General features: G+C 43.5%; 1 protein-coding gene across 32 annotated transcripts in view; it reads left to right on the top strand.

Moving 5' to 3' along the window:
- Positions 1 to 26,113, top strand: part of MAPKAP1 (MAPK associated protein 1) — a 244,407-nt gene that overhangs the window by 185,711 nt on the left and 32,583 nt on the right. For all 32 annotated transcript variants that reach the window (XM_082695560.1, XM_082695557.1, XM_082695546.1 and 29 more), the window contains one exon: positions 14,860 to 15,000. In XM_082695560.1, the coding sequence (XP_082551686.1) occupies positions 14,860 to 15,000 (141 nt within the window). The remainder of the gene's footprint in view (positions 1 to 14,859; positions 15,001 to 26,113) is intronic.

Here is a 26,113-nt window from a genome sequence, read left to right as displayed (position 1 = left end):
CTCTTGGAGCACCTGGGTAGCTCAGTCAGTTAAGCATCTGCCTTAGGCTCAGGTCATGATCTCAGGGATCAAGCCCTGCATCAGGCTCTCTGTTCAGTGGGAGACTGCTTCTCCCTCTGCCTGCCTCTCTCTCTCCCTGTGTCAAATAAATAAATAAAATCTTTAAAAAAATAAATATGTAAGAGAAGCTCTTAATTTAACAATCCTTATGATACTTGAAATCTCAAACCATGTATAGTACTACACCACGGCACACCCAAGGGAGAATTATAACAACACTACCCTTTGCAACTTGTTTATCTAATATTTTTTAACCTGATTTAAATGGGTAATCCCTCCCTTCCTGTCATGTTCTTACATTCTTTAAAGACTCTCCTCTAAAGCAAACTGGGGACTCTAATTCACAGACAGGAGTTCTGTGGTAGATTCTATTTCAGAATGTTGATTCTTTGTCAAATGATTAAGATGAAGCGCTATTTGTTAACATCTTACTAAGTTTTTTTGGACACATGATACTTACTCATGTTTCAGATAACAAAGAGCCTGTAGTGAAAACTTCGTCTCTCTTCTCTCCCTTAATTCTCCTTCCAGAGACAACAGTTGTTCCCAGTTTTTTCCATATCTTTCCAGGGATCATCTGTGTATACACAAGCATACTCTGTATAAGGATGTGACTGTATCCCCCACAGGCATGTATATGCTCGCGCATACACAGTGTTCACACACATTTATACTTCCCCCTACTTAGAAGCAAATGCTAGCAAACTTACCATTAGAGTGTTCATTTTTCTTTTCTTTTTATTTATTTATTTATTTATTTAGCCAGAGAGAGAAAGCATAAGCAGGGGGAAAGGGCAGAGGGAGAAGCAGGCTCCCTGCTGAACAGGGAGCCTGATGCAGGACTTGATCCCAGGACCCTGGGATCGTAATCTGAGCTGAAGGCAGATGCTTAACTTACTGACAGAGCCACCAGGCGCCCTTTCTTTTATCATTTTAACAATAAATTGTAGAGATTATTCCACATCAGTCCACATGCCACTCCACATATAAATTCACCTCTTTCTTTTTTAACCGTGCCAAGGTATTTCATAACATACTATGATTTCACGTTAGGTTTTTTTTTTTTTTTTTAATTTTCATCTTTGTTTGTTTCGTTGTTTGTTTTTAAAGATGAGGTCTATCTCTCGTCCTAGGAAAAGGGCACTGTAAGGGTTGGTAGATAAAGCTTTGAAATCTTGGCTCTTGTTCTCACTTCACTTCTAAGCACGAGCTTCCTTTATAGAGGAGGCTTTTTAATCTTTTGTTTAATATTAATAGAAATCCCAGTGAAACAAATATTGTTCTCCCATAGCTATATATTAAGAAGTTGGATTGAAGACAAAAATATTTCAGAAATAGAATATTTTTTGCTTCTGTTGGTATTTTTCATCAGGCCAAGCTTGCTGTCCATAAAGCCATTTTGGAGGTGAACTAAATTAGGAACATCTATTGTGCAGTGTGTAAGAGAATATGCTATTGAGCCAGATTGCCTCGGTTCACATTCTGGGTCTGTCACTTACTGGCTGTGTGACCTTGGACAATTTACTTAACCTCTCTTGGGTAGTTTATCTGCCTTCACAAGATTGACAGGATTCAGTGAGTTTTAATAATCATAAAGCTCTTAGAATGGTGCCTGGCACATAATAAGCACTCAATAAACGTCAACTATAATTAATAAATAATGAACAGTATTCTGTGGCCGACAGAGCAGATGGGCCACAGATGTGGAGGTCTGGAATTATAGACCTGTTGGGGCCCTCAAGGAGGTGTGTGATGGGGGGAACTGATACAGAATGGAGGGAGGAACAGGAGACAGATCTGCAAGTCTATGTCACAAGACCAGAGAACTTAGAAGCAGGGTACTTTCCAGCAAATGTGCTTTGGTGCCCCAGAAGAGATATGTACCTTATAAGTAAAACCATTTGATTGAGCACACTGCCACAAGGATGGATATAAGCCTTCCTGGTTTTTTTCCAAAAAGGGATAGTCATAATTTTTTACATCAACCACATCAAAAGATGTTTCCTAAATTGCTTATTCAGGCCTTCTTTTGTAAGGCATCATGCTAGACATTTTGCAAACGCTTTCTTATAATATTCTCAACTACCCTAATAAGATACTATTCTAATTGTGGAGATCAGTTGTGACTTGTGCAAAGTTAGCTAGCCAGTGATAGAACCAGAATTCTAAGTCAGCTGTCTGATTCCAAAGCCCACCGTGAGACTGTTGATGAAATAACCTAAATTTTCAATCCTAAGAATTGTGATGACAATTGTCTTATACACTATGAGAGAGAAGCTTGCTAATGAAGCTGACATGACAAGAGTTTCTGCCTAGGGACTGAGAGCTAACATTTGTGCTTGGATCTTGGCCTAAATAAGAAAATGACAAGCCAAAGTCCTTGAGCTTTCCAGTTTGGATTCTTGTCTGATAATCTACCTCATCCTTCAGCCAACTGTCTGCCAGAAGCTGGAATCAGACCAGAAGAAGGCATGAGTACATTATGGAGAGGATGTAATGGTAGAAGACTTCCATTCTTGTCTAAGCATCTATATAAATTCTGGCATCAAACTGAGCCTCACTTTCCTTTGTGCCAAATGTTACCAGTGACCTTTTCTCTTACCCCTGATCACACATAGGTAGACTGGCCAGGTCCTTAGAAGAAAAACGCAGCGTGAACCAACTTATTCTTTGTACAACTTTAAGAGAGAAACGGGAATTTTCCATCTTCGGGAAAATTAAACCTGAAATTAAACTGGCTTTATGGAGTACCAACAAAATGTCAGACCATGTGTCTTTACTGTTTGATCACTCAAGAGTCTGCCCTTGTTGTAGTTCAGCATAGTGCTTTAAAAACACTATGCCTCTGCCGCCTTTGGCATCAGACGAACCATGTCACTTCTCTGAACCTCAGTTTGCTCTGTAAATGGAGGTGGTTGAATCTATTTCACAAGGGTTTTTTGAAGATGAAATGAGATATAAGAACTATCATTGTAATGAACTTTTAGGCCGTTGTGCTCATCATCCTTATATTTTAGAAGAAACGAGGCTTTGAGGGATGATTTGAAGTGATTGTATGACTAATAATCAGGGGTGGGGGCTGGAAAACTGGGTCTTCTGTGCAGTAAGTCTAGTGCAACAGTTGAATCTGATTATTTTATTTCCTAGTAGAAATTGCCATACAAAGAGTCTTCAGTTCTCTAGACATCATGTCAATCTCCTTTAATCTCCTTTCCTTTTCAAGGAAATCTTCCTTATTTCAGTGCCTTACTGAACTCAGGGTGGACAGTCACCTAGATAAGTGGCCTGTGGCAGGGGAGAGTATCTCTGGGTCTCAGTCTGTGGGGGGCCTCTTCCAGCTCTTTTGGTTTCCCCTTAAAGACCGGAAGAGGAGGTAGCTTCCTGTATCCAGGAAGAGTTTCTCCTTACCTCAGTCTGAACAGTGATTCCACTGGACGGATTGACCACCCCCACACTGGGTTGTGACCACCACCACCCCTCCCCAGGGCAGGGACCATCCTGCTGCCTGTGGCCAGGTATGGTTCATTACCCTGGATGGAGTGAGCCTCCCAAGTCCCTGGCATCAGCAGGCTTCTCACTAGGGCTCCAGGGGACAAGTACATGAAAGCTTTTAAAGACAAGTTGGGAGTTGGGTGAGCGTCAATACCCATGTGTTTCTTCTTGGAGGTACTTGGGCTACACTCCCAACCCATTACCTCCCCCTCCCCCAAAAACACTAAATAAAGAGGAACGCAGGAAGCAACCATAGGCAGTGAATGACTGTTTGCTAATCCTGATGTGTTTCTAGTTCCTCTTCCCGGGGCTTTTTCATAGGGGGCTGATCCCTCCTCCTGTGTGTGCTCTGTGCCAGCCCTGGAGACTCCCGGGTGGTTCTGTTTGGCTTCTGGAGGCTTTCTTCAGCACTAATCTCTCCAATTTCTATCATGTGACTTAAATACCAAGGCTTTAAGCCTCTTTTATTATATAGCACAACAGCAGTCTTCAAGTGCAGAAAAAAATGTGATTGTGCAAATAAACTCTATTTACAAATAGAAATGACCTGTGGTGTTCATGGTTTGGATTTTAGGTTGAATTACTGCCGAAAGCCAGTTACGTTTCTGACTTTGGTCAGGGGGAAAGTGTTCACTATAGGGAATTTTTGAACGGGTGAAGGTTTTTCCACGTAGATACGGGTGACAGCTCCCTGCTTTGCGGCATGCTAACAGAATTTAAATGAAACAGAAACATTGTCCCCAATGTAGGAATACCTGTGTGTTTGTACCTCTTGCTTTCTGGTTAATGCGAACTGGTTGGTAATGTGTTGTGGTGCACAAGGTGTGGTATTTGCTGGCACTGTGTGACCTTGGACAAGTCCTTCTCTGTGAACTTCATTTTCCCATCTGTAAAATGTGATGGTAATCCCTATCCTGTAGGGCTCTTAGGAAGATTAGAAGAGAATGTGTGTACCAAGAGCACAGTGGTGTGTATGCACAGGCAAGTATTGGCCAGGCCCAGTATTTGTCTGTCCGTGTACCTGAGACACCACAGCTAGTCTGTGCATGTTTATGTGATGGCCTTTTCCCTCCCTGTTCTTCCTGTTTTTCCACTAGCTCTTAGACTTCCCACAGGCCCCTTTTGGCAATGGCCAGCACCAAAGGGTAGGTGGTACCTTGGGCCCAAACCAGTGCTGGCCTGTACCGGAGACAAACTCATGCCCTGTCCACACCTACTTCTTCACTAATGAATGTCTGAATTGCAGTCTCTGTGGGCTGAAAAATTCAACATGAATTGCATTTTTCGCTCTCCCCCTTTCTTGAAAGTCCCCCCCTTTTCATTTTATCATTCGGTAGTAATTAGTATTCAAGGGAAATTGGTCTTAATATATTGAAATTGGTTAAGTGCATTTAGACCTGTACCACAGCCAATGTCTTATTGGAAAATGTAATTGGGGACTCTGTGTATGTAATTAATTGAATTACAATTAAGAACTTTCATTAAGCGATACACTGGTACATTAGAGCAGTAAGGAAACATGTTTGACGAGCCACAAACCCTGTATGGGCTTTAAGTGAGGGCACAGGGATTTGCATCCCTCTGGTAGGCTCCTGGCCCCAGAATCCACTCTGCTGGCCCTGACTGATGGCTTGGTAATGCCTCAGGTGACATTTCTGCAGTGACTCCCTGATGGGAGATGGGGTTCTTCTAGCTTATGTGCCCTCAGTCTCTGACTCTGGAGTCAGAGAGAGAGAGAGACCTCAGTGTTGATCAGATATTACAGTTCTAAAGTATTTTGTCATGTAAATTGTCAAAACTGCCCCTGCTCCTTTTACTATGTTTTCAACAGTAACAAAGATACATTGGAGGAAGAGAAAGTGATAGGAATTCTGTCATCAGCCTAACTCGTGAGCAAACCTGTAATGGACCAGTGGTTCAGACCCTTGGCTGGTCACGCTTTATCCTCTAAAAGGTAGTTGGTTTCATTCTTGGCACACATTTGTTTATTCATCCCCTAAGCAGTGGTGGTGTCCTCCTATAGGCCAGTCACTGTGCTGACACAGTAGAGTGGAGCCCCACATCATGGAGCCCACAGTTGTGACAGGTGCCACAGAGGGTATAAAAGAGTAGCTAGCAGGTGTCTGGAGCTGTGGGAGGAGGAGAAGGCTTTCTTGAGGAAGAAGAAAAAGGAGATAGTCAGTAAGAGAAGGAAGGTCCCGGTCCAAGGGACTGCTCATCTGAAGGCCTTGAGAAGGAGCTTGAAGTGAGGACTGAGGGATGCACAGGGTCTAGAAAGCAGAGCCTAGAGGCCCTGGTTCCATGTTCTGCTCTTTTCAGAAATTCTACAAACCGGAAACTGTTTCTTTCTGATCACCTCATAAAACAAGATTACCCTGATTTATTGAGGGTCTGAAATCTCCCTGTGGAAAGGCTCTGACTCCGAGAGTTTAATCAATTAGGCCCTGACAGCAAGGATCCCTACCCTGGTTGTAGCATGGAGCGTTCAGTGAAGGGCATATCCTACCGTGTGATCCTGACGGCTTTGGCGAGATTACCGCAGAGGGCGTGCGCGCATGTGTGTGTTATACTATATCACCTATTGATTGTTTTTTAGAGACCAGCAAAAAATGACTAGTAGCCAAAGGGAAGTGTTTAATAGAAGAGAAGTTTGGAGCTTATGAGGCTTTAGGGACTTAAAAGGCCTTTGGAAAAAAAAGATGTGATGGATGTAGAAAGCAAAGGGAGAGTTTTTCTCTCCGACTCACTTATGCAGCCAGCTTTGAGTCTTACAGACAGAGTGAAGAGAATTAGGTTTTATCCCCGATTCTTTGTTCTGGCAAAGCCAGACATGATTGTGTTCTCCTTAGATGCTGTTTTGGCCCATGGATTTGGACACTCACAGCCCATCAAAGGGACATTTTTAACCAAAGCATTTTGTGGTGATTAAGGGCACATTTTTGGAATTAGACAGGCATGGGTTCGGCTCCTAGCTCCAGTCTGTGCTACTTGTACAGCTGTGCTAACGGGATGATATTCTAAGCCTCAATTTTCCTCACCTGTAAGAAAGGGGATAATAATAGGCAACAAAAGGGCATTGGGGAAATTAAATGAGATAGCATATTTAAAGTGCAGAGCATGGCGTCTGGCATCTGGTAAACACTCAGTGAATGTTAGCTGCCCTTGTAGTTGTTGAGGCTGGATCCCAGTTTGGTGGGTTATCTGAATGGAAAACTAGTAATCGTATATTAGGTTCTATTAACCAAGGTAAATACAGGTTTTTGAACTCGGGTACTGTTGTTTTGTTTTGTTAAGATTTTATTTATTTATTTGATAGAGACACAGCGAGAGAGGGAGCACAAGCAGGGGGAGTGGGACAGGGAGAAGCAGGCTTCCTGCCGAGCAGGGAGCCCGATGCCGGACTCAATCCCAGGACTCTGAGATCATGACCGGAACCAAAGACAGATGCTTAGAGCCACCCAGGCGCCCCCAAATTCGGGTTAACCTGTGTTGCATCAAGCTTGAATATCTACTATGTGCTCTGTAGGACAGAACATTCCTGCTCTCAAAGGAGCTCATTGTCTAGAAGGGGAGTGCAGATGTTTATCACACACTTCAGAACTATAGGGTTTCAGGGGAGGGATCAGGGAAGATTCTAGACTAGACCTTGAAGTAAGTGTGTACATTTTAAAAAGTGGGAGGGACATTCTGGCCAAATGGTACAACCTGAGCAAAGTCCAGTTTAGCTGAAGCAGGAACTATTCCATGTGGGCAACAGCAATAAGGCATCGAGATAGAGCAGGGCAGAGGTGCGGGCTGGCTCAGTCGGTGGAGCATGTGACTCTTGATCTCGGGGTTGTGAGTTCAAGCCCCATGTTGGGGGAGAAAAAAAGAGTAATGGGGTAGAAGATGATTTATTTCCTATTTATTTATTTATTTTAGATTTCTTTTTTGAGAGACGGGAGAGTGGGGAAGCATGCCCATGAGCAGGAGGAGAGAGAATCCTCAAGCAGACTCTCTGGTCAGAGCCTGACACAGGACTTGATCCTAGGACCTGAGAACACAATCTGAGCTGAAATCAAGAGTTGACCCTTAACCGGCTGAGCCACCTAAGCACCTCTATTTCCTCTTCATTTAGTCTGTTATTTGTACAGCAGTATTTTATTGTGTGCCAGGCCCTGACATGGGTAATGTCTCTGCCTTTGAAGAATTGAAACCCCTCCACCTCTGACCATTTTATTTTCCACTATTCCCCTTCACACACTCTTTGCTCCAACCAAATGCAAACACTTGCTCCCACTTTATGGACTTCATGTTTTTCCCACCCTGGATTGCCTGTCCCCTTTCCATCATCTGGGAATCCTGCCATCCTCTGTTCTTGAAGCACTAGCACAGGCCCACAGCTGTGGTTGGTGCTGAGTGACTATATGTGAACCTGCTAGGATCAGTCAACCATATCATCGAGCTATAGAGAGTTTAAAGGTGAGGTTGTCACAAAGGCCATCGTCTTCTGGTTGAGTCGTAGAGTTGGCATAGATGTTTTTGGGGAAGGGAAATTGAAGTTGCTTTAACTTATAACTACATTCAAGCTTTTTGACTTGGTCTAAGAGTTACTGAACCATAAAATGAAGTTCAAAGTCCTGTGTGATTTGTATCTATGAACATAAGACATCTGCCGGTAGCATACTGTGAGTTCATCTGAGCTTTGATTTAATGATTAGCACCCATTTGTCTGAAAGGACGTCATGTATGTACCTCTTAAGTGTCTCCCTCAGTTTCAGTGAAATCACATACACAAAAACACTTTTTAAATGTAGAACAGTATTAATTATAATTAGCCTTGATCTGATCATCTGACAGCAAGTCTGTTATTCTTGTAATGTATGTCCCTGCTTTCTGTTTGTGTTTGTTTTCAGGTGTGTTGCACATACACAGCTGTAACTATACTTCTGTATCTTAAAATGATTGTCCAGATAGGCATCCAGGCACGGCATAAGGACCAGTAAAGGCAGTGGGTCTCAAGCTTCTTGTCTTAGACCTCTTTACACTCCTAAAAATTATTGAGGACCCCAAAGAGCTTTTGTTTATTGGATTATATCTACTTATTGGGAATAAAAACCGAGAAAAATTTAAGTATTTATGAATTCACTAAAAAGTAATAATAAATCCATTACGTGTTAACAAATTTTTATGAAAAATAGCTATATTTTCTTTTGTTTTCCATTTTCTTTCTCTTAAGAGCACTTATTTTTGCTCCATCAGGAAGATAAATCATTGACTAATCACCTGAACCGGTGAGCACCGCTTTATATATATACTTTTGCAGATTTATATAACGTCTGGCTTTATAGAAGGCATCTTGATTTTCATATCTACTGCATTCAGTCTGCTATTCAGTTGTAATATGTGAAGAAAATTTGCCCTAACATAGATATGTGGTTGGAAAAGGTAGGAGTATTTCAACAGCCTTTTCAGAAATAGTGGATATTAATTTTCCTTAATATTCCAAAGCTCAAGTGATTGATTCTTAAAGGTTAGTTACAATGTGGAATCAGAATCATATCATTGAACTTATGCACTTGTTATTACTTTGTGCCTTTATAAGATAATAGGCATGAAAAGGGCCAATAAGGTCTTACTGTTAATGTTGAGATAATGGACCCCTTGAATGCTTCTTGGGGATCACCCCTCCACTGGGTCCTGGACTGTACTTTGAGAACCCCTGACTCAGAGTTTACAGTTACCTACCTGTCTGTCTCCTTGCTGCTGCCTGTAGGAAGGTGGTGAGATAGGAGGGGAAGGAGGAGCACAGTGGAAGGAATGTGGACTCAAGTTCAACGGATTTGTCCCAGTTCTCCCTCTTCCCCAAAATGGAACCTTTGGGGCACCTGGGTGGCTCAGTCGTTAAGCATCTGCCTTTAGCTCAGGTCATAATCCCCGGGTCTTGGGATTGAGCACCACATTCAGCTCCCTGCTCGGTGAGAAGCCTGCTTCTCCCTCTCCCACTCCTGCCGCTTGTGTTCCCTCTCTTGCTATGGCTCTCTCTGTCAAATAAATAAATAAAATCTTTTTTTTTTTTTTAATGGAATCTTGGGTAGGGTTTGGCCCACTTGTGACCCTTGATGTCAGAGTTAAGTTTTGAACCTACATCTCTGAACTCTATGTTCCATATTCTTTCCAGTGTTAAGTCCAAGGCTACTTCCCAGCCCTGGGCACCCTCAGCACCTCCTCTTTCTTTCTTTGCTGCAGGCCCTAGACGTTGCCTGCCTCCTCCTTCCCTCAACCCCCTCTTACCAAAGCCTGACTTTGCCACTAAGATAGGTGCCATTCCTGTTTCCTCCTTTCTCATTCTCTCCTTTCGATACCTAGGCTCCTTCCTCGCTTAGATTTTATCCCCAAACCTTTACAAATTGCAAATGGGCTTTCTGTCATTCTTCTGGAGCCTGGTGTCAGTCCATCTGAGCACATTGGTGCTCAAGTCACTTTTAGGCCCCACCCCAAAATTTGATCTATCACAATACATCTTTGAGTTATTGCAGCTCGAGCGTTTTGACACGATACATTATGGTAATCCATGGCACATAGAGACATTAACACTCCCGACTTTGACAAAATACATTGTGAAGTCTTTGAAGGCACCATTACAATTTATCTTGTCATTCAGAAGGAGACCCAGTTCAGCATTAATGTAGATGAACACAGTGTGGCTTTTGTTTCATTTAATTGCTTGTGACCTTTTTAATTGCTCATTTAACAAAATACCAAAGGGTTATGTTTCAATTAAATTAACAGTTTGGGAGTGGTTTTTTTTTTTTTTTCCTGGTATGTTTATTTCTAAAACATTCTGGTTCTCTCTTTTTTTTACCTTAAATAGATAAAAATGTCTTCTCTAACAGAAGTGGGTTTTTGATGTGAAGTTGATATACAGTAATAATTTTAACACACAAATGCTATTGTGCCTACGTATGGTTGGGTTCATTCCTTTCTGGAAGGATACAAACAGTAAAGGTATACATGCAAAGTCTTTGAACTTTTCTAGTCCAAAACATGCTTTTGGTACACTACTCTGCTTCAGATGTTTTTTAGATATAAAGTGTCTGTTGTGTGCACCGCTTCTGCCTCGTACTATTTTCTTTGTGTTCCTAATACCAAATCTGTAAGCTTCTGAAGATCAGGAACCCTGCCTTATCCTTACCAGCGTGCCTCCATAATCTAGCATTCCACTGGCATGGGGAGAGTAGTTGCAGGTTAGATGGTTGACTGATCTATATGTGTACACGTTCCCCCTCCAAGCAGTGGCACTCCTGAGCCTACTTTGAAAAATGGCTATGTAACTCCAAGACCAGAAGTTCAGCAGATGACCTGCTTGGGGGTGGGCAGCACATACTGGAGGCGAACACAGGAGTATTCATTCGCTCCCTACTCCCCCAGGTGTTGTTGCTCTTCTAATGCAAACACAGCCCTTGTCATCGGGGGCAAGGCTCAGGACTTACCCAAGTATCAGGGGGGCTTAAATCCCCAAATGGGATATGAATTTACACTGTTGGGGAGTAGAAGGTCAATGCAAGAAGCATTAGTGTGTTGAGCCAGCTCCAGCTATATAAGTCTTGAACAAAATTAATATAAGGAAATTGACAAGCCTTGCTGGTTATTCCATAGCTTTAAGACCTCTACTAAAATCCTATCATCTCATCTGCCCATTATTAACATTTCAGCAAAATATAAAGTTTTCATTAATCTCCCACAGCAAATTTAGGAGTGAAAACTGGCACTTGTTTGAGCTTTTAGGACTACATTAGCTGGTGTATTAAACAAAATATGTCATTCTTCAGTAGCTTCTGTAAGAAGCTAAATCAATTTCCAGCCATATTTATGCACCACTTTATCTAAAAGCATCTGAATTATCATTTACAGCTAAGATGCTTTATTAGCAGCTGGCATTGAAATTGCTCAGTAAAAAATTATATGTCACGTTATAGTAATTTTTAAATTGGTTTTAATCCAACATCATAAAATGTAAAACTCTTAAGTGTGGGTTTTTTTTTTTTTTAGTAATTGGCATTTTAGCATAATGAGCTGTTACCCCTTTCCAAATCAAATACCTGCAATATTTAGAAAATACTAATTAGTAAATAAAACGGAAGTTCTTGAGGTGAGTTGTATCTAATAATGGCGTTTTCTCAGATAAGATGGCTTTAACTGATTTTTAAAATAGGAAGGGATTTTAATATCTCACCAAAATTCTCCACAGTTCTCCAATTTAAAAGGTTCTGAAAATAGAAATAAACATCTTTGCAGTTCTGTTTCAGTAAAGTGTGTGTTGGGGAAAGTGAATGATTATTTGAAACTCTGGAAACTCTAGCCAGCCTCTTGGTTTAAGAGATGGACATTACCCAGAAGATAGAAGTGCTTGCAACCGTGATGCCTCTGTCCAAAATTACAGGTGTCCAGAGAAAGGTAGCAAGGTTACCTAATGTCCCTTACAGGTGTTGAGTGTAACTCTTCTGATCCTAGCAATATGATGTTCGTTAAGTCACTCAGCCTCTCTGATCTACACCTTCCTGTGGACACAGCAGTTCACACTCATCCAGTAAATTTTCATCAAGCACTTGCTTTGTTCTGGACGTGGTAGCACTGGCAGGATCTAGGCTGTAATGGTGAGTAAAACAGTCACTCTGCCTGCTCTCTTGGGGCAGAGACAGATAGTGATCAGCTGTGACAGCATTCTGCAGGAAAATGCTGGTGCAGTGGTAAAAGGAGCTGTGTTAGACTTGGGGGCCCAGGGTCAGGGAAGCTTTCCCTGGAGTGTCAGTTGATCTAAGCTCTTCAGGAAGAACAGGGTGGAGACTTGGAGATACAGGTCAGGAGAGAGTGAAGTGGGGAGACGAGTGACCTGGGCAGGAGGACAATATGCACAAATACTCAAAAATGGGACCATATCACAGGCCCAGTGAATGACCATGCCATTCTGTGGATGGCATCGAGTGAATGACCCAGTGCAGGTGAGGAGAACATTATTGTAGGGGCTGGAGTTACTCTAGCTGGGAATAATTGTAGGGTTTGGAAACCAAATTCACAGTTCCTAATAAATGAGTTCAATGTAAAGTCATCAGAAACTAACTTTGACTTAAAAGCTTACCCTGTAAGCAGTAACTATGGAGAGGAAAAACGTATAATTGTCAGACTGACATTTATGTAACAGAATTTTCCTGTTTTATACCCAAATCTAGAGTTTTCCATTCCTCCAGCTCTGTCCCAAGGAGTTCTCTCTGGATTTCCCTGTGGGCCGTCACTGGGTGTTCCACACAAGGCTTAGAGCACCCTGCTCTGGTCGGCCTCTGCTGTACGGGTGCTCCCGTCCCAGCAGCTCACCTTCAGGAGACCGCATTTTAAACTCTGGGGGACAGGAGATGATTTATCTTTGCTTACTGTGGCCCTGGGCACATGACTTTATTTCCCAAAGCCTCAGATTCCTCATCTGTGTAATTCGGAAAAATGCTTAAGTGCATGTGTAAAGCCCTTAGCACCATGCCTGATGTATTGTGAGCACTCATACATACTGGTTCTTTTCTTTTTTTTTTTTAATTTAATTTATTTATTTGACAGAGTTCACAAGCAGGCAGAGAGGCAGGTGAGGTGGGGTGGGGAGCAATCTCCCCACTGAGCAGAGAGCCTGATGTGAGGCTCGATCCCAGGATCATGACTTGAGCTGAAGGCAGAGGTTTAACCCACTGAGCCACCCAGGTGCCCCCGCATTGGTTCCTATTTTATTTTATTTTAATTTAGCAAAATTTAGCAAGAGCATACCAGCTGCCTGTACTGCTTGCAGAGATACAGAAATGAATGAGAAACTTTATTGTCAAAAAGCTTCCAAATTAGGGGTGCCTGGGTGGCTCAGTGGGTTAAAGCCTCTGCCTTCAGCTCAGGTCATGATCCCAGGGTTCTGGGATCGAGCCCCGCATTGGGCTCTCTGCTCGGCAGGGAGCCTGCTTCCTCCTCTCTCTCTCTCTGCGTGCCTCTCTGCCTACTTGTGATCTCTGTCTGTCAAATAAATAAATAAAATCTTTATAAAAAAAAAAAAAAGCTTCTGAATTAGGCTAGAACAACCACTCAACAATTTAAGTGAAAGGCTGAATATATGTGGTCCTCTGTGACAGAATAAAAATAATCATGATTGCTCTTTTATTAAGTGTATTATGTGTTACAGTCTTCAAATACATTTTGGCATTCTGTGCCTGGTAAAAACTGAGGTTCAGAGAGAGAAAGTCACTTGCCCAATATCATACAGCAAGTTAGAGGCAGAGCTGGAAATTGAACCCTGGGTCTGCCTGGCTCCAGGGTCCAGTATAAACCAGCTGCTATGGAATTCAGAAGGAGGCGGAGTTGGAGCTGCCCTGGGTGGAGTTTTGGCAAGTACAGGTTAAGGTTGGAAGGGACGTTCTAGGTTACCACATGAGGAAAGGCCCAGAAATAGAAAAACCTGGACTTGTGTGCAGTCTGAGGAGTTTGGGAGGCGCTGCAAGAAGGTGTGGATGAGAAATGACAATGTAAAATAGAAAAATTATGTCTCAGCCAGATTATGGGCAGCCTTCATTGCTTGGCTGGAAACAATGCCCCATCCAGGAGGCCATGCGAAGCCAGGGAGGATTGTCGAGCACCAGCCTTCTTATTTGTCCCCAGTATCATGTATCAGAGTACTGAGCATGCACAAAGCTCTCCGTAGGCATCGAGCAAGTGAATAAATGATCAAAGCTTCAGAAAGCTGTATGAATCCGAAAGTCCTGTGGTGGCTAGATTGCACAGAGTGCCTGGTGCCCAGAAGGCCAGTGAGGAGACTGTTAAAAGCGGGAGCAGACTCGTGCCCGCACCCGTGGAGACTGTGGGGCACAAGACGGGAAACCAATGAACAGTTTGAGAATCTTGGAAAGCGCAAGAATTCTTCAAGAGCTTGGATTACTTTTATGATTGGAAAAATTATTATGAGGGAAAGAAACAAGAAGTGTGACCGCCCATGCTTTTGTGCTCTGAACTTACTCTCGTGGAGATGGAGAGCTTCTGGCAAGCAGCAGTCTTTCTATCCTTGTGTATCCCTGCTGCCCAGCCAAGGGCCTGCCATAGAATAGGCAGTGTTTGTGGAATTAATTGTTGAATGATGAATATGCTACCATTCTCTGTTTACTGGAATGGCATTATTAAGTCATCGCTCAGCCTTTTCTTCTCGAAATTAAATAGCCCATATTATTTTAATTTATCCCAAAGCATTTTAAGCAGACACCATTTGCCAAGCCTCATGTATCTTTATGTGTTAAAGTGTTTTTTCCTCCCCAGGTTCAAGGGCAGACGGAGTTTTTGAGGAAGATTCACAAATTGACATAGCTACAGTACAGGATATGCTTAGCAGCCACCATTACAAGTCGTTCAAAGTCAGTATGATCCACAGACTACGATTCACAACCGATGTCCAGTTAGGTAAGTGCATGAACTGATGAGGGACTGGGCCCTTTGTATCCGTGGCCAGCATAGAAACGGGAAAAGAAACAAGATCCGGCTTTTATGTGACCTGAATGACTAATGGTGATTTGTTTTCAAAGAAAATGTTTAAACAGTGAAATGGAAAGTACCTCCTTTTCCCCCATCTGAGTGCTTGTCTTGTCTTCTTTTTTATGAAGCAGATTAGAAATAGAGCTAACTTGAGACTTTTCAAACTGATTGACTTCTGTGAAGTCCCATCATTCTCACCATTCTATAATTCTCTTACCTGCTATCCTTAGAACTGCTCTGTAGCTTTGCCACTTGCCTTTTTTTGCTCAGGTGAATTCATTGCTTATTCATTCATGCCTTTGTTCAGGAAGCTTTTTAATGATCTTAGAAGTTATATTTGGATCTTCAGCAAATAATCCAGAATTAACTCAATTAATATTTGGATTAATTTGTTCCAATTAAGTGCTAAATTTCTGTTTTGACTGACACATAACGGGAGTAGAAAAAGTGTCACAGTAGTCAGTATTACAGCATCATCATGGTCACGGCTGTCATTTATAGGTACGTCTGTGTATAAGGCATCGTGCTAAGTGCTTCACATACACTACTGAGCAAAGGTAGGTATTTGTACCTTCGCCATTTAGCAAAGAAGGTAAATGAGGTACCAGAGAGGTAATGTCTGATGCCTGAGCTCACACAGCAGGGAGGTGGTGGTGTCGGGAGCAGAAAGCTGGTCTGGCCGACTTAAGTGCACCTGCTGCCTACAAAAGGACACTGGGAGGAGTGGGGAGCAGGCATGGATGCCAGGCTTAGTCAGGGAGCCGACCTGTACCCTGGCTCCGCCACCGGCCTCTGCCACACCGCCCCTTCCTAGGCCTTGTCTGCCTGTGTGTGAAGGGAGGAGGTTTGCACTGCAGCTCTGAGGCCCGCTGATGAGAGGTTTCTCACAGATGCTCTCTATGGGTCTCATAATAAAGGCTTTTGCAGTGTTGGTGTTAGTGTGGCTAATTTGTAATAAACCTCAGAAATCTCTGCAAATTGAAAAAAAAAAAAAAAACCTTCACAAATATCCCTCCCCAGCCTGACTGCCCGGAGCTTGACGCACGCTGACAGGAGAGCTGACTAAGTCAGACGGGGCGCCAGATTCGCAGCAGCTCTGAATCGTGGCTCTGCCAGTAGCTAGCCAAGTGACTTCCGCTCGCCAAGCCTCGATTCCATTGTGTCTACACAGGAGTATCTGTAGCACCAACTTCTTCAGATTGCCTAGGGGAACAAGTCAGATGGGCCACGTGAAGCACTCAGCACAGGGCCTGGCAGGTGACAGACTTTCTGGAAATGGGAGCCATTAGTGGAACATGCAGTGGACAGACTCTGGAGCTAGAAGCTGGGGTTTAAACCCCGGCTCCTTTATTAGCTGCATCACCACAGGCCGATGGTTCAGAGCCTCACTTTCCTCATTGGTAAACTGAAGACAATAGTCTCTGTCTCACAGATGTGGGAATGAAGTGCCCTCACACATGCAGAGTACTTAGGAAGGTACCTGGCCCGTAGCAAGGCCTCAGTAAACACGCAGTACTAGGATGATGGTGATCCTAACAGACTAATCGGATGAATTAGCACCCAGGAACTTTGAACCAAAACCACAGAACCCACCTTTCTCCTTTCTGGACCTATTTCAGCCTCCTCACAAACACAAAATGCTAAATATCTAAAATGGTTAAAAAAAAAATACTTATTTATAATGTTGATTCTTAAAACATAAAAACCTTTAGTGTCTTTCTTCCTGGGGCTGCTTTTCCTGGTTCTTCTCATAGAAATAAAAATAATGAGGCTGCTCAAAAAGAAGCCAGATTCAGAACAGGGGGAAAGGTCCATACTGTATTATTCTACTATATAATGTTTAGAAATACACAAAAATAATGTTGGAGCTATAGTGATGAGTGTAAATGCCTTCCAAAAATACACAATAATCTATTGTGTAGAAGTAATGATGGTGGGTATCTGTGGGGAGAGGAGGCTGTGGTGATTGCTGGGAGTCTAGGGATGCTGGTAAGGGTTCATTTCTTGATCTGGGCACTGATTACATGCATGTGTAGACTTTGTGGAAAAATCAAGTTATGGACACTCTTAGAACCATGCACTTTGTATTGTATATTTCTAATAGAAGTTACTAAAATAAGAATTCTGTGCAGATGTCTAGTTTGTGTTTGCCTACAGTACCTTCCCAGGAACAAAAGAGTGAGTCTAGCTTTAGGAAACCCAGTAAGTAGCCCAACTGCAGCCAAGATCCAAGGCAGGAATTTTCCCAGGTGAACATCATCAGTAAGTCCACAAATTCCCAAAGTAAAAAAAAAAAGCAGTGCTTTGGAAAGATAATCAATATCATCAGCTCCTTTCCCACACATTATTTCCAAAGGCAAAAAGCCAAACTTTAATTCATCAGATTCTTACATGTGTATTCACTTAAAGGAAAAGGGCCACAAAAGGATCTGGGGGAAGAGCCCTAGTCTGTGGTCAGGACTAGGTTTAAATCCCAGCATTATCAGTTGCCTGCAGCGTCACCTTGGAAAAATGCCTTCTCCTTTCAGTCGTAGTTTCTGTCATCTCTAGAATGGGAGTTACAACATTTACCTTTCAAGATAGAAAAAAGAGTATTTGGCCCATAGAAGCTGTATTCTGAATAGAAGCTCGTCTTAGTGGTGCTATTGTTGCCGCTGTCCACCTATTTTGCCTACAGCTTCCTGCCCTAGTCTACCATCTTGAAATTAACCACATCAGTCGGGTTAGGTAGTGGCTCTTTTGGCCAAGTTTCACTTGTAGCTACGGTAGAGAAGCCTTGTCAGGTAGAAACGGATGATGACAGTGATGGAGGTGTCTCTCCCTAGAGCAGTAGTTCTCAGAAGTGTGACAAGAGGCCAGGCCCCCGTCACCTCTGGGTGTTTCCAGTGGTACACATGGCACCCTCTGGTGGAGAGACACAGCTCCAAGGAACTTCCAAACAATCAAATGTTGTCAGAATACTTGTTTCAGTTACGAATCTAAGCTCTCAGTCTTGAGCATTATAAACAGAAATTGCATCCATTGGTCCTAAAGAATTTTGTGACAATCACAGAAACGGCGCCCATGAGTCCTACACCAGACAGTGAATAAATAAGCCCCATTTCCTACTACCACGTAGATGAGTTCTGTATGTAACTTTAGACACCCCCCTCCCTCCTTGCAAAGCGGGCAACACCCTTTCGTTTTCATAGTAACAACAACAAAGACCTGCCGAGTGATCCAGGAATTCTTTCTTTCCAAAACTGAATCTACTGTAAAGTAGAGGGCAGCAAACAGCACACCTTTTATGAGCCTTTGAGTGAGCAGCTGGGTTCTGAGATCAGTAAATAATTTATTTTATTTCAACTGACTAGCCAGGTGCTTCAGATCTTTCCTGACACTGATGGATGGCCTCCTCCTCTCATCCATCCTGTGTCAGTCAGAGCAGAGATTTCCCTCGCCCCCTGTGGCAAGTTCTTCTAAGTGGTAAGTGTCTGTGTGCGGCATTTCCCCAGCAGCCCTGCTGATTCCACAGAAAACTGCCCGTCCACTCTGAGTCAGTGGTACGTAGGAGCACGCGGCAGCAAGCAGAATTCCCAAGCTCCGCAGGGCCATCACAGCTGCTTGTCTTGTGAGCAGGTAGTCGTGGCCTGTGCTCCCATTTCGCCATCTGCCATCTGCTTCTGAGAAAGTCAGGCGAGGAGGGACTCAAACTTGGATCTGCAAGACCCAGACTTAAACTGATTTTCCACCAGACATTTCTGGGATTGAAAAACTTTATTGGAGTCCATTAGTGAAACTTACGGCAAAGACCTGATCTTTTTAAATAATACTAACATGAAGAATCACAATTTTTGAAAGTAGTTATCTATCAAGTGTATGTTGCTATGTGCCAGGCACTTTGCTGATCGCTCTTATTCTTGTCTCCTAGAATCCTTTCTCTATTATTGGGTAGTATTGATATTATCTCCATTTCTTATGTGAAGGAAACTAGGATATTGGGAACAATTACTTGTTAACTAATGAAGCTGGGATCGAAACCCAAGACTGCCTAAGCCTGAGTCCTGCACCTAGCTACCGTGTTATACCTCGAAGGCAGATTGTCATCACACTAGCACTCTGTACCTCTGGGACAGCTTGCAGTGGATGGCCAGCTTTCACCCCATCACCTTATTTAATCCACACAGAACACTGATGATATTACTCCCACTTCATGACTCAAAAAAAACAAGGCTTAGAGGAATAAATGAAGTAATGTGATGTATACGGAGAATTTAGTGTTTACTGGCACACGGCTATAACTTAATAAGCACAAACTTTCTTTCCCTCCCTCCCCGCCGTCAGGATATACAGCAGGATATCCAGTCCCAGTAACAGAACTGGGACTGAAGCCCAGTCCCATACAACAAGCCCACTCCATCAGGCCGTGGAGGCCTCAGTCATTAATAACTTGCCTTCACAAAGGAAGTGATTACTTATTGGCCAGTTCCAAAATGCTGCACGTCCTCCCTCTTCCCCTGCCCTAGTATCTGGAGGTCAGTGTCAGTGCAGCACGTGTGCTGCTGTCCCATCCTCCGTTTACATTATCAGTCACTGCACCTCTTCCCTCTGGGCCCAGACCTGACCTCAGAACCCTTGCTAATACGGCCCTATAAACGATCGCCAGCGGTCAGTTGAAGTTGGTTCTTAAGTTGAAATCTGTTCACCATCCCTGCCCTGTCAGCCTGGAAAGTTTACCACATAAAACCATCATGCCTGACCATTCCCATTATTTCTCAGAACATTCTTGGACTATTTCATCTTGTCTGCTTCCCCTCTGTGTTGGGCCTGAAAGTACAGGTGCTCTTAAGCGTAGACTTTGTTTGAGCTTATACCAAGTTGAGGTTATTTCCATTAACATGATCTTTCATATGTCTAATCCCATGTGCCTGACCATAGGGTCAGACGCTAGGACATGTGTGCTGCCCAGAGATGCCAAGGCTGACAGCTTAAAGTGGGTTTGGAGAAAATGAAACTAAAAGGGTCAGATGGTGAATGCCAGACACAATCTAGGAAGCCCAGAGTGTACTATCCGTATTTGTTGGGAAGCTGAATTATGATGCCCTAGCCAAGGGGCTGCCAGAAACCCGCATAAGAAACAAAGCAGAGAGGACCAAGATACCACCATCGAACACCTCCCACTTACACAATGCATCAGGGCAGTGATTGCAACCCTTCCTGCGTATCCGAATCACCAAGTCCCTGACCTCATCCCAGACCAGCTAGCTCAGAATCTCCCCTTAATTGTGTGGCTTGGGAAATGCAGCCTCTTCAGTGTCCAAAGGACTTTCTTGCCTCTTATTCTTAACTCTTTGTCCAAGGCTTGTTTTTACTGACTAGGCAGGTCAGCCTGATGTGCCCCATGCAGGGTCTCGGCCTGAGAAGTGCTTTGATAGTTGTGCCACTGCGTTCACTTGATCCCCTTCACCTTATCATCTGTCCGGTTAGACCTTCCCCATGGCACCAGAGGTTTAGGTTACTGAATCTGTAATATCGCGTGAATTCCATCTTCGTCGTAATTGCATATATAACCTAACATCATCCCCTAGAAGATACACAGATCCTGTGCAGGATTTGCCGATCAAGACCGTATCATAAAATAATCTTGCTGAAAGGTTCCATGGCTTCCTTCCCTATCTCTTCATAAAACAATCCATAACACTTGTGATCCGAGTAGTTATTTATCAAAAATATCAAGTACAATAGCACATATCATAGAGAAGGCAGAGAGGCTTCATCTCGTGAACGGACTCCAGCCAAGCTTGCAATGGCTGCCCAGAGCATTCTGCTGAGGCGGCATCTGGAGCTGCGTCTGAGGGCAACATGAAGAAACTCTGTGATTGATTAAAAATGCCTGCCCTGGGCCTGAGCATGATGAGAGGCAGCGTATTTGCCATCTATTGTCTTCCCTGGCTTATCTGTCCTATCGCAGTTATTATTTAACCCCCTAGTCAATACCTACGAGCCAGCGCTCAGGGAAGACTTCATTATGGTGCCGTTTCTTAATATACAATATGCAAACTTACGAAGCACATTAACACGAGACTAAATGAGTGAAAGCAAACAGCTGTGGCCTGCACTTTTTTTTTTTTTTCCTCCTCACTCTGGTGCTCTATGTGGCTCTATGAATAAAATACTTGTCCCTGTCATTTTCCAGTTGGGGTACCTACGGAGTATAGTTCGAGTAATTAAATAATCTGGAAATGAGGGTTCTTAGCAAGTGGATGGGTTTTCCCTGTTTCATTTTCTTTCCAAATACTAAGTAGATACCCTCCTCCATTCGGATACACAGAAATGATCATGAGAGACCTCTATCACACTTAGCTCCAAAATCCCTGGGTCCGCTAAGTAATTGGAGGATGACAATTCTAATATCACGTGATTGTTCTGTCCCTGTTGTGACAACATTTTCTGAACCAAAATTTGCAATAGATCTTAACAAGAACTAATGAGCTTATGAAAGAGCAGGACAAATACTATCAAGACTACCTCCAGAAACAAAAAATTTTTTTACATTAGTGCTTAATGCAGTGACTGATTGGGTTGAGGGAAAAATCCCCTGATAGGGAATGGCAGAAACTCAAGGTTTTTCCTAACTGTGTACCTTCCTCTAATTCCCCGCTCCCAGACCTACCCTTTTGAGAACACCTGTTGAATAATCCAGGATCATTACTGACAGTGTATCGGGTTCCTCCCATGGTTGAGAAAGCCTTGAGAATTGGAAAAGTTGAAAGCGACCGGCATAAAGAAATTAATGGGGATAGGATAAGGGAGCGTCCATCAAAGTTCTGTATTCCTTTTAGCATGCCCTCACCCTTGGCGTTTGAGCCCAAGGAAGGTCTTGTCTTTCCCCACTCTACGAGTGATAGCATAAATTCTCTTAGGAAATGGCATATGCGTCCCAACTGGATACTATAAGTATCTGTTTACCAGGAGAATATTAGTTTGGGAAACTAACTTCCCTAATACACAATCTTTGTAAGTGCCTTCTTTACAGAGAGCCCTTAGTCCTCATCCAGGGACAGGTGTTACTGGGTGAATTGGTCCCAGGTCTCGTTCAGTAGGCTCTACCCTTGTGCTGAGCACTGTGCTGAGTTTGGCTGTACATTCATGGTCTCATTCATGCTCAGGCCACCCCTTAGTTTTCATTCTGAAGATAATGGCCTAGTCAAGTACACTCAGGCTTGTCACTCAGTCCCTAACTGACCACACATTGGAACTGGCAGCTCTTAGCTATAGTTCCCAAAAGGTTTCAGATGGTTAGCACTTGAATGGAACCAGTGATTCTGGGCCTAGTACCCCACTTGATCTCAAGAATATAAGGCTCTACTGGTCTCATAATAGTTTGGGCCAAAATATGATATTGTTTTCTATTTGGGGTCCCTAAGGGAGACAGTGCTTTTCATACTGTAACGCATTTGATCGCAGTGTGAATATACCCACTATATAAACTTAATGCATTGAGACAGGAGAGCTGGTCTGTTTAAACCCTGGCCTGATAGCTTGGGGATATGAATTATGGGTATAGCTCTGTCATTAATGGGTGACATCGGACAAGTCATATCCCCACCCTGAGCCTCAATTTCTTCATATGGAGAATATAAGCCCCAGGCTAGGAGATCTCTGAGGTCTCATTAAGCCCAAACAGCCTTTGTATCTGATCCTGTGTGTAAATTCAGACAAGTTTCAAAGACTTCCCTGACTGCTCTGTGGACGCTATCGATTGGCCGTGTGGATTCAGCACAATCCACTCCAGCAAAGAGTTGTTCAGTGACACTCCCCGGGGCTTTTCCCGGCTTTCATAAGGCTCTAGGTAACCCGAAGACAAGAGGATTGTAGAATTATATAAAAAGCTACTCCCAGATTTAACAACAGTGGAGCTTTTCTAGTCTTAGATTCAGAGTTGTAGGAAATTGATGAATGAACCACAGCTCATGATGTCTGAGCAAATAAATAATAACTCAGGAAATACACTGAGACGTGGAATATTAAATGCCCTAATTTTTGCTGAATTTGTGTTTTAGCTTCTTAGAAGGGTATTTTAAGTGTCCCCTAGGGGAGGTTGTGTCTCCTGAGAGTCAGGTGTGCACCTCTGGGGCAATAGGAAGTGGCGAACTGGTCAGGACACATCCTGGAGTTGGTCAAATAGACCTGGGCTTCAGCCCAGCTTTGCCACTTTCTGACTTGATTCACCCTGTGGAAGTACGTCATTTCAGCTTTCTGCACTTTCTCTAATAATCTCACTGATAACCAATTGAGCCATCTTATGTGCCAGGCACTCTGTTGGGTTTTTTACATGCTTATGTCATGCCATCTTCATGACATCCTTGGTACTGTTTGTTACCCCCTTTTACAGAGGAGGAAGCTCAGGCTTATGAGGGGAAAAGTGTGTTCTCCCAGGATAACAGTAGTGGGAATGTGCCGGCAAAAGCAAGAGCCCCAAACTAATGACCTAGAGACCTTGGAGTTGGTTGGGGCTGGGGGGAGGGGCAGGGGGGTTCCCCGTGGTGCAAGTGCTTCCACAGCTCCAGGTGTGAGAACAGTCTTCCTGATGTCAAGCTGAACTATTGGTGGAGGTTACAGGAAAGAAGAATGGCCAGTGACCCTTGGTGATGGAAGATTACTACAAGGATGCAGAGAGTGAGGCTATTGGATTCCCCAGCTGGACACTTGTTCTGAATCCTGGTGCTCCCAAGGCTAGGATGTAGAGCAGATCCTAGAGATAATAACCCCAGACCAGGGCCAGTCAGGCCCCTTGTTCACATCCCCTGGGGCTCCCTGAGCTTCCTGTCCAGACCCTCATTTCTGGGTCTGTGTCCCATCTCTTAGCCCAGTGCCTAACCCCCAATAATGACAGTCATGAGAAGTAGTGGTATAGATCACCAGTGATGTATGCAGCACTATTCCAAGCACTTGACACATCTTACTTAATCATCACAAAAGCCCAGGATGTAAATTCCGTTACTGTCACCACTTTACAGTAACTTGTCCAAAGCCAAACTGACGCTCCAACTTAAGACACTCTGGCTCTGAAGTCTGTGTTGCTTCCCTCTCTGCGTCATTGCCTTCCTGATCAGAAGTGTGGTGAGCTCTCAGTAAGCTGCTCAACACTAGAGGACCCAGCACAGGGGTGCCAAAGTAGGTATCCAGTGTGTTAGCAGAAGATGATGTACGTGCTCATTTCCTTTTATGGAAATCTTCTGGTTGGTTAAAACAGATGAAGGTCTCCTTGTGATAACTCTAAAGCTTGGGACATATAGTTTCCCCAGAGAGTTGTACATACGTTAGAGTTGCGTTTTTGTTTATTTTGAGCTGTCTTGTTAGGGAAGGATTTATGTGCTGGCATTGACATAGGACAGCAATCAGGCATTGTTTTCTGCTTTGACAGTTGGCGTGATAGTTTGCTTCCAGTGAAGTTTGACTCACTGTATCTGGAAGCTGTCAGAAGTGGGAGCATGAAAAGGTCATGACGGATGGCCATGGATAAGTGGGTAGGGAAGGAGAGCTGGTAAAAGAAGACAAGTGACATCCCTTGCTTCTGAGAGAAGGGGCTGACACTGTCCACTTCAGGCCAGCCCCCCACACTGTCTTCCTCGCTTCTCACAGCTGGTCAGGTAGAGCCTGTGGGGGTGGCCCCAGGGTGGCCGTAATGCCACAGCGGGAACCTTTCCCAGCCGCTCAGCCACTGGGTGCTTGAGAGCTGCTAGCTGGACGTAGTCTTTGTTTAAGGCTGCTTTCATGATTACGCATCCCAGGATTCAACATACTCCCTTCCTCACACTGGAAAAGTTGGGAAAGGGTACTAAATCCTGAAGTAGAAACCAAGAAAATGTCAGATCCTAAAATGAGGTTTGTTTTTATTTTGGGTGAAATTTCTGTTTTGGAATAATACAGAAAAGGAAAGGGTGTAATCTTACTAACCAGAATTGACCACCGTTACCAGTTTGGAGCATATCCGTTAGATCTCCTTTCTATAAATATTTTTCCTGTCCTTTTCACTTAGCTTCACAAGAATTTTTCCAAGTCAAAGCTTTTCTCATACATATTTTTTTCATGGTTGTGTTGTATTCTCTCATAGTTGGATTAACTGTTCCTCTATCAGCCATTTAAGTTGGAGAAACATAAACTTAACATAAGCCAACTTCCCTTGTTTTCTGGGACATATGTTTATAATTTGAATTACTTAAAAACAGTGCCTAAGTGACACTTTAAGGAGCACGCCTGTCCTTCCATCATGGCTTCACACAAAAGCTTTAGCCAAGGACATTAAAACCATGCTCAGTGGCCATACAGAAGAATATTGGTAGGATTTCAGGCTCCGATTTGCCATGTTTGAACAAAAATAGGTGTGCACTTATTGTCACATTTGAATGTTTATTTGTTCCTCGGTAAAAATTGAAAGAGGACATTATAGACTAGTTGGGCAGAATTCCTCATTATGTCTGGGTCCAGCTGAATGAGGCTGTGCAGAGCAGTGGGAAATACCATACTTGGGAACCAGGCAGCTCTGGGCTTAAAAGTTCCCCAAGCCAGGACAAGCACCTTCACCCCTCCTGGGCATGTAATATAGAACACCTAGCACAGTTCTTGTAGAAGAGTGAAGTGGCTAAGCTTTGCCACTTTTTAACTGTGTGATCTTGGGCAAGTTACTTAACTTCTCTGTGCTTCAGTTTTCTCATCTATAAAATAGGGGCAAATATAGTAACCAGTGGGATAAGGGTATCCTGAGATTTTAATCAATGCACAAAAAGAATTTCTAACCATGCTGACATGTGTTTGCTGCCAGTGGGTTCACCCCTCTTTGCCCCCGGTCTGGACTGTCATGCCAGCCTCCTGACTGGTCACCTCTCCACCGGGCTGGGACTCCCGGGCAGGGACAGAAGTGGTCTCTCTTTGCTTCCAGGCTAGGTTCTGGAGACTCTTCAGCAGCGGGTTCTTGGTCCTTCGGGGAGAATGGGCTCCAAGGCTAGACCACCCCAGGCCCACCAGAACTGGAAAGCAGAGGGTCGTCACTTGTGCAGCA

Source organism: Mustela nivalis (assembly GCF_964662115.1).
Source record: "Mustela nivalis genome assembly, chromosome: 13".
NCBI classification, from domain to species: Eukaryota; Metazoa; Chordata; class Mammalia; order Carnivora; family Mustelidae; genus Mustela; species Mustela nivalis.
Note: the sequence above shows the minus strand (reverse complement) of the source record. Positions and strands in the feature narration are given on the sequence as shown.